General features: G+C 38.9%; 1 protein-coding gene across 1 annotated transcript in view; it reads left to right on the forward strand.

Moving 5' to 3' along the window:
* Window positions 1-9,586, forward strand: part of LOC105155975 — a 64,685-nt gene that overhangs the window by 33,976 nt on the left and 21,123 nt on the right. The window contains 7 exon segments of the mRNA XM_011071974.2: window positions 893-993; window positions 7,228-7,517; window positions 7,695-7,779; window positions 7,861-8,199; window positions 8,433-8,462; window positions 8,464-8,754; window positions 8,839-9,328. Of these exon segments, the coding sequence (XP_011070276.2) occupies window positions 893-993; window positions 7,228-7,517; window positions 7,695-7,779; window positions 7,861-8,199; window positions 8,433-8,462; window positions 8,464-8,754; window positions 8,839-9,328 (1,626 nt within the window).

The raw sequence follows: 9,586 nt of genomic DNA on the forward strand, positions 1-9,586 counted from the left end.
CCCTTATTTGTAATTTTCTTCTATTCCTTTCTTAATAAAAATACATTTAGCATAAGAATGATTATCACAGCTTTAGAACTAGTCAATGAGTTATTATTTTCACCCCCTTAAGATCCTATACAATTAGTTCTTAATTCATAAAATTCATGAATTGAAGTAATATGAACGTTCCTCTTGGAACATGAAGGAGGGTGGATGCTTGAATGCTTATAGTGAAATGTGGTTATTGACTTGTTGGCAACATGCATGTTAGGCTCTGTAGTGTATTCTGATACTTGAAGTAAATGGAAAGTTGCTAATAGTCTATCTAGTAAGTAATTTATATTACCTATCTCGTTCAATAAACATTATATCTATGAGATTTAGCAAACTTATTTATGATTGCATCTTTTATTCGCTTTGATATTTTCTAGGGTCTACTTTCTGCCTAAGAGTCAAGACCTGAACTTTTGGGTCATCATTCATGAGTAAAATGAGGATGTTCATGAGTTGGTTAAAAACGACACCAATTAAGGATAAATCATCTGAGAACCATTACTCGTAGTGATACTAATAACAAGCAGACACAGTGGGATTTCGATGGTTTAATTATGGAGGAGTTCATGGATAGGCTCATTGAAGGGTCCAGGGGTTGGATTTCAAATTGGTTTTTATGCCTATATGTAGGGATGGCCGAGGACCGAGGAACATACATCCTGTTGATGCCATATAAGTGCCAAGTTTTGCACGAACTTTCTGATATATTTAACCATCTTGGTAACATTTTGTTTGAGGAACTTGGGGATGATAATGATCGCCAGAATATTGAAGTTTAATACTCACTTTAGAAATGCATGAAATATTTCTGAGGCACTGTTGCTTACATATTTGTTCATTATATGTTATTGTGCAGGCTATTGGTCCTGAACTCACCTTCTACAATAAAGCAAGAAATGCAGGGCAACTTATGCTCTCTAACAAACTGTTGCATGCACAGATGGATGCATTCTGCAGGTCAACTTCTTACTGGTGCTTTTCCCTCATTTTATTTGCTTTGAGGTTCACATTAATTCACATGGAACCACTTGTCATGTCCACTTCCCGTGAAGTTTGGCACATGACACATGGTGTCCATTTGTGGATAATTAGAGGGAAGCTCTCCTCATTCCATTTCGGTCACATATTCTGTCAATTATATGGTCTCCCCTCTCCTGGATTTTGCTCATAATTGATGCCGAATAAAATACTCATCCCTGATTTTGACAAAAACCAAAATAAAGTTGTAGCTGTAGGAAGTAGGAAAAGAAAAGAGAACTTAGTATTTATTATTGATTATTCCACCTTTATATATGGTGATGGAATTAAGTAGTAAGGACAACTTAGTGGATAACAGATACTTATCCAAAACAAATAAGAAAAGCTATGCACAAATCCTAAATATTCCAACACTCCCCAAGATGGAGCAAATATATCAATCATGCCCAGCTTGTTACTTAAATATCGAACTTCTTTGCTGCCAAAGCTTGGTAAAAATATCTGGGAGTGCAGATTTTCTGACTCATGACAGCCTCACGAACAAAGTGACAATCGACCTCTATATGTTTTGTCCTCTCTTGGAAAATAGGATTACTGGCAATATGAATAGCTGACAATCAGTTCATAGGTACAGGGTCAGCAGTACATGAAACCCGGCTCTTTCAGCAGATTCTTTAACCACAGAACTTCACTAGTGGTTTGAACCATAGCCAAATATTCAGCCTTTCTTCTTGATGTAGCAACTGTAGTTTGTTCGTTACTACGCCACCAACATAGGTGCAATATCCAGAAGTAGATTTCCTATCATCCTTTGACCCAGCATAGTCTGCATCAGCATAAGCTTTTATCTTTGTGTCCATGTCGCTTGAATAATAACCCTTTACCAAGGGATGCCATTATATACTTCAAATTATTAGAGTAGCTTCCCAATGAATTGGCTTATCCATAAAATTGACTAACTAGGCCAACGACAATGGAGATATGAGTCCTAGTCACACTTAAGCAGATTAGCTTGCCAACAAGTCTTCTATACTTTGTCTTGTCTTCCAAATAATTACTGTCATCATTCCAGAAATCAGGATTAGAATCTATAGGAATGTCCACCGGTTTATTGCTGTTAGAATATTAGGATTTGTGAATATCCTTCTTATTTGTGCATTTCTTTTCTTATTAGTTTTGGATAGGTATCTTTGATTGTTATCCACTAAGTTGCAGTTATCACTTAGTTCCACCACTATATGTTTAGGTGGAACGATCGGTAATAAACACAACATTCTCTTTTCTTTTCCTATTCTGTACATGGTATAAGAGAACGTCCAAAAAAAAAAAGGAGAGAGAAATTATATACATGTACTTATTTATATATATTTCTTTTAGGAAAAGAATAGGAGAGACCTAAACCCTAAATTACCCAAACTCCCATCTGACCCCCCCCCCCCCCCGCCTTGCCTAAGTGCTCTATTCACCATTGTTGCTTTTTGTCTGTGCCCTCATGCCCTGCAGACTGAATATTTGTGATTGAGATGTTTCCCTAAGATCTGTTCTCTATTCCCTCTGTGTGTGTGTGTGTTTCTTCCATTTTTTTCCTAATGGCTACTGTTGGAGAAAAAAATGCTCTTGGCACTACTTGTTAAATTGAATGGTCTGGATAATGCAACTGAATTTATCAAACCACGCTCCAGGACTTTCTTTGAGACCATAAATAGTTTTCTTCAATTTCAATTTGCACAAGCTTTCTTCAATTTCAATTTGCACATTATATGCTGCTTCTCCCCCTGAGCAACATAACCAGGAGGTTGCTCCATGTAAACGGTTTCATTCAAGTCACAGTATAAGAAATCAATTTTTATGTCGGCCGATACATTGGCCAGTTGAGATTAGTTGTCAGGAAACGAATACACGAATGGAGTTACGGCGTGCAATAGGGAAAAATATTTCAAAATAATCTACCCGATATGTCCAAGTAAAACCCTTTGCAACCACGCGAGCTTTATTGTCACCCCAAAATTTGAGGGTAAATACCCATCAACAAGCAACAATGATGAGGTTAGGAGGTACGTCCACAAGCTCCTATGTCCCCGGGAATTGAGAGCAAACATCTACTTGTTCATTGCCATCTTCCACGCACCGGATTCCTGAAGTTTTTCACAATAAGAATGAGGAATAGAAACACATGATAGGGAGACAAAGAAAGCATGATAATAGGACTAAGATACTGATAGGAAAAGAGTGAGCCAAGGGATGAGCACTGCACGACCTTTTACCTTTGCGAAAAGCAATTGGAACAGATGTAGCGGATGGGGTGCGAGGAGCTGCAGTGACAGAAGACCAGGTGGATCAGCAGACGTGGTAGTGCTTGAACGATTACGTCTGGGATACACCTGTAATGGTCATGTATATAGTTCTGTATGCTAAGGAATAGCATTGCCGAGACACGTAACGGAAGTGAGGTATTGAACGGCGGGGAAAGAGGTTGTTGAGTAATAAGCACTGGAATCAAAGAAGGTCACATTTGCAAAGGTGAAGGACTGATGAGGCTTAAGATAGTAACACCGATACCCTTTTTGTGCCAGTGAATACCCTAAAAATGTACATTTAGCAGAGTGAGGAGAATGTTTATCAAGATTAGGAGATTGTACATGGGCAAATCACATACACCCAAAGACCTGAGGAATTACCCGAAATAGGAGCTTACCACGGAAAAGAACAAGAATATGGAGCATCCCCACTGAGAACACGGGAAGGCATATGGTTAATAAGATAACAAGCAGTCCCCAATAGGACTTGGAAATATGCATATGTGCCATTATAGGTCGAGCAATATCAAGAAGATAGCAATGTTTGTGTTCCGTACATCGTTTTGTTGAGGGGTATATGGCCAAGAGATTTGATGTAAAATGCCATTGGAATCACTTAAGACTAAAACTACTTTTTAGACAAACTCAAGAGCATTATCAATACGAAATAAACGAATACTGACCGAAAATTGGGTTTTTATTTCGTTACAAAAGGAAGTTATGATAGTAGGGACATGAGATCTATCCTTGAGTAAATAGACCCACGTCGTTCCAGAGTAATCATCTGCAGAAGCAATAAAGTATGGAAACCACCAATAGACTCAATACGACATGGACCCACATATCAGAATGAACTAAACTAAAAGGAGAGGAACTACGTTTGTCAATACGAGGTGGAAAACTAGCATTGGTGCTTTCCCAGTTCACATGATTCACATTCTGAGCTAGTCGACTAAGTAGGTAAGATTTTCATTAGGGTAGGTAAGGACGGATGTCCAAGATGACTGACGAGGGGAAGAGGGGAGGCACGCACAGAAAGAGCACGAGCATCCACAAGTGTAGATGTGTTTAGAAAGTAAAGACAATGACCGCCAGCAGTCGTCCTGTGTGTTTGCAGATCCTGGAACACAGAATAAGAAGGAAATAATGTTATTGAGCAATTGTGTGGATTGGTAAGTTGACTAATGGAGAGTAGATTAACACGAAACTTTGGGCAAAGAGAACATTAGTGAGGGTAAAATGGTCTGTGTGGGATGAATGTACCAGAGCCAAATATAGTAGAGTATGATTCATGAGCTAAGCGAACGGGAGAGAGGTATGAGTAGATAGAGAGGAAAAATGAGATCGATTACCAGTGATGTGTGTAGTAGCACTTGAATCTAGCATCCAACACTCACCGTGTGATGCAACAAAGGCATCCGGAGAGGAAGCAGATGTGGTTGGGGCAGCTAAATTAGCCAAGGGCGATGGAGGAGCTGCTCATATTCCTCACAACTAAGGGTAACCAAGTGTGATTCATGTGTAGAAGGTTCCGGAGCTGCTCATTCTGGTTTGCCATATTTGAGCCATCATTTTTCTGCTATATGATTTATTTGACCACAATTAGTGCACTAGCGAGAGTTGGTAGAAGTATTGGAGCCTCGGCCACGACCACCACGGACTCGGGAAGAGCCGCGACCCCTACAACGAAATGCCATGGGCGAGGACTCGGTGGTTGTTCCAAATGAAGATTCAGAAGAACTAGTAGCAACATGGAGGACACGATGTAGGGACATAGTCACTAGCTAGGAGATGATCATGAACGAATTTCAGATTTTTGTCAAGGCCACACAAGAACTTGGCCACCCCAAAATTTTCCACTGAGCTCTGAGCATCACAACTCAACCGGTGATATAACACAATCTCATCAGGTGTCCCCTTTAGTGTGGCGGAGATAGTCGGGAGCTGTACGACCATCTTGTTTGAAGGAGCAAAGTCTCATACATTTCAAAAACACGTGACATGTTCTTGTCATGAGAATACATATCATATAACGCATCCCACATTACCTTAGCAGAAGTTGGAAACATAACATTTGCACCAATAGATTCCGCCATACTATTTAGAAGCCACGTCATGACTCATTAATCAGCGAGGTGGGTGGAGAAGTCAATATGCGTTTCAGTTTATTTTGATAGCCTAGAAACAACCTAAAGGCTTGGGGCTAAAGGATATATTTCTGACCATTCAATTTAGCAGTGGTGTCAAGAGCACCTTTTTGGTCGACAGTAGCCATTAGCAAAAACGGAAGACACATGCTCACGGGCAGAGGGTATAGAGAACAAATCTTAGGGTAACATCTCACTCCTAAATAATCAAATTGTGGAGCATTAGGGAAGAGAAAAAAACAATTAAAAATAAAGCACATAGGCTATCACTTACCGGAGAACGGCGGACTGGCGATGCGACAGGTCTGATCGCTGTGGCAGCGCTCAATTGGGGGGGGGGGCAGACAAAGGTGCGTGTGGCTGGGACGGCTGCGCGAGAAGCAGTGTTGGGGTGCAAAAAATGGCGGGGCGGGTGGAGAAGGATAGCAGTGGATGCCCAACGACCTGCGGCGGAGCAGATGCGGTTTTGGGTAATTAGGATTTAGGTCTCTCTCTCTTTTTTTTATCCTTTTTTAGAAGATATATATATATATATATATACAAGTATTATATATATATAATTTCTTTGTCACTTCTTTGCTTGAACCTGCTCTTATACCATGTCGAAAGTAGGAAAGGAAACGAAAACGTAATATTTATTCGTGATTATTCCATCTCTATGTATAGTGGTGGAATTAAGTGATAACTACAACTTAGTGGATAACAGTCAAAGATAGCTATCCAAAACATATAAGAAAAGATATGCACAAATCCTAAATATTCTAACAGTAGCAATTCTCAACAACACAATTTCATGACAAATAAATTGATGCAAAACCTGAAGCGACATAAACACTTAACTTTGTATTCATTACTGAAACTGTAAATGCTAGAAGTCCTATGCAGACTGAAAGCTGCATATCATGCACTACCAATCATAAACTTTTATCATATTTTCACTGAGCATAACATAAACTCGGGAATCGTGAAAATTATAATTGAACTCTTGTTGTGATGAATACATGCCGAAAGGCAAAGTATAATTTTGTCTATGAGCAAAAAATCAAAGGTAATGCCGTGTTATGCTATTGATTTTAGCTACAGAATGAATTGTAGAAATCATATAATTGAAAATATCAAAAAGAAGTTTGTAGAAAATTTGAAATAAATGATGAAAATGATACTTTAAAACAAGCATCTCTTCTCCATTGCAGTTTAGGGTAGATACAGACAATTGCTTTAATACTGGCATCATTGGCAGCATGAAAATATTTTTCCTTATAGAGATCATCTTGGCTCTTCCAAGTTGTGTATATCGATCTCAACCAAATGAACCCATGAAGTTGCTGTACACTAGAGTTTTAGAGCCTCCTGTTGGTACCAATAGAGAATGGACTAATTTGCACCCTGCCAATCTGTTGATTGAGTCAATTGCCTTCACCTCTTCTCAGCCTTTTATATGGTTCAGTCGGACTGTTTTAACTGCAGATTTACATGAAGCAAGGTCCTTGCGACATTCAAAAAATTGCTAGTTCGATTCAAGAAGACACTGTGAGGGTCTTCTTGATGAATCCTGTTTGTTTATATGATTAGTATGAGTTATCCCTTTCATGGAGATTAGTATCATATGTAGATTTTCCATCACTTGATACTGTGGTCCGGATAGTGTACGTGTAATTGCATTGTGTACATACAACATTGTAAAAGGATCATGATGACATTGGGATATAGATTTGTTGTTGTATGCACGCTATTCTGATGAAACAATATTCTATTTTATTTTTGTGCAGGCTTGTGTTGAATGGGGATACTGTTGAAATGAGTGCTGAAGCTCATGGTTTAACCATGGAGAGTAATGGAATCACAATTTTGGAGCCTTTTGATGCATCTATAAAGATCTCTAATGCTTCTGGGAAAACTAGCATACAGATGGTTGCCTCTGACATATTCATGAATTTTACATTCAGCATCTTCAGACTATTCCTGGCTGTTGAAGAGGATATTTTGTCATTTTTAAGAACAACATCAAAGAAATCAACTGTTCTGTGCTCTGAGTTTGATAGAGTTGGGATGATAAAAAGTAATTTATGATATAATTGGTGCTTGATTCTCTTTGTTGTTTTGATTTTGATATTCACGTACGGCCCGTGCGCACACACACTCACATATATATATATATATATTGTATGGATATAATATATAATATATAAATATGTGGAAATATCTGCAGCGATGACAATCCTATCTTTTTCTGCAGATCCTGTCAGTGACCAAGTATATGCATTTTGGAGACCTCGTGCACCAACTGGTTTTGCTGTCCTCGGTGACTATCTGACACCGACGTTAGTAAATTTTATTTTCCTTCACCTTTCCAATTCTTAAAATTTGGCAAGCAATGCCAATAATTTTTAATCATTTGGCAGTGACAAGCCACCAACAAGAGGTGTAATTGCTGTTAATACTAGCTTAATACGAGTGAAGAGACCAAAATCTTTCACTCTGGTTTGGTCTCCTTCTTCAAATGATGTCCTTTGGGCTGAAGGTGTTGATGGCTCTGAGTTGACTTCGGATAAAGGTAGATCCGAGGGGGGGACAATGTGCTCGATTTGGTTCCCTGAAGCCCCAAAAGGGTACGTAGCGCTGGGTTGTGTGGCTTCTCCAGGAAATGCACAGCCTCCAATTTCCTCAGTTTTCTGTGTCTTGGCATCTTTAGTTTCTCCCTGTGGCCTCAGAGATTGTATCAGTATTGGATCAGGCTCTCGGTATGGAAATCTTTTTTGAGTTCTTTATATGCTTATTTGTTCATCAAATTTCTTAAATCAAATTATGAACCCCTATGGTTTTACTTATAACATGGTTGTAGCTCTTACACACTCCAAGACATACCTTTCTTGACCCTAGAGATCGTCTGAAATGAAATAACAAATTGCACGACCTTTTGCAAGCATAGTTGTCCATATATACTTGCTTGATGCAGTCTATCTTCTGATTATAGATGTCCCAACTTGGCATTTTGGCGGGTTGACTTTGAGTCTGACTCAGAGAGCATATGAGTTGCGTCATTTGTTTTTTGGGTTTTCGGAAATTTCTCCTGAAAAATTGAAGAGCTCAGAGAATGAAGCCTCTGCTTCTATTGGCGATGACACTGTCCAATCGGAGAGGTCATCAACTCTAAATTCCAGACAGAGGTTTGAAGCTGTTGCTACCTTTCGGTTAATCTGGTGGAATCAAGGTTCTGGATCAAGAAAGAAGTTATCCATCTGGCGTCCGGTAGTCCCTGAAGGAATGGTATATTTTGGTGATATTGCAATTCAAGGGTAAGAAATTGTGTAATATTGGTTTACCTAATCTCACTATCTCTTTCATGGTGTAGTATGCTTAAGTTTTTACTTGGTTTTCAGGTATGAACCTCCAAATGCTTGCATTGTGCTTCAAGATTCAGAAGGATCTGATCTGTATAAAGCCCCTTCAGATTTTCAGCTTATTGGACATATTAAAAAACAAAGAAAAACGGATAGTATATCCTTCTGGATGCCCCAAGCTCCCCCAGGTTTCGTTACATTAGGCTGTGTTGCTTGTAAAGGCACGCCTAAGCAATCTGATTTCAGCTCCTTCAGGTGCATTCGGGCTGATATGATCTCAACAGATCAGTTTTTGGATGAGAGTATATGGGACACATCCGACACCAAGTTCACAAAAGAGCCATTTAGTATATGGACAGTTGGTAATGAATTGGGAACCTTCATTGTTTGGAGTGGTTTCAAGAAACCTCCTAAGAGGTTTGCTTTGAAGCTCATTGGTCCAGACATATCAAGTGGTTCAGATGATACTGTGATTGATACAGAAATAAGAACCTTCTCCGCAGCTCTTTTTGATGATTATGGTGGCCTGGTAATCTTTGGTCTTGTTTGTTATCAATTTATTTTGAAAAGTCCTTTATCCTTTGGATACTTACGGGTATAACTTATTGTTGGTGAGGATAATCTTGAGATCAGTATAGGCATGCCACTTTCACATATTTTATAGCCACTAATACAATTATTAGAGATATTAAATATCAAATAATTCTTCTCGTATCTATCAGTTTAAACTTAGTATAAACTTAATGAGGTGATCATTCAATATGGTAAGAGGTCTTAAGTTCAAATC

This window comes from Sesamum indicum, linkage group LG2, assembly GCF_000512975.1.
Source record: "Sesamum indicum cultivar Zhongzhi No. 13 linkage group LG2, S_indicum_v1.0, whole genome shotgun sequence".
In the NCBI taxonomy this organism is placed as follows: domain Eukaryota; kingdom Viridiplantae; phylum Streptophyta; class Magnoliopsida; order Lamiales; family Pedaliaceae; genus Sesamum; species Sesamum indicum.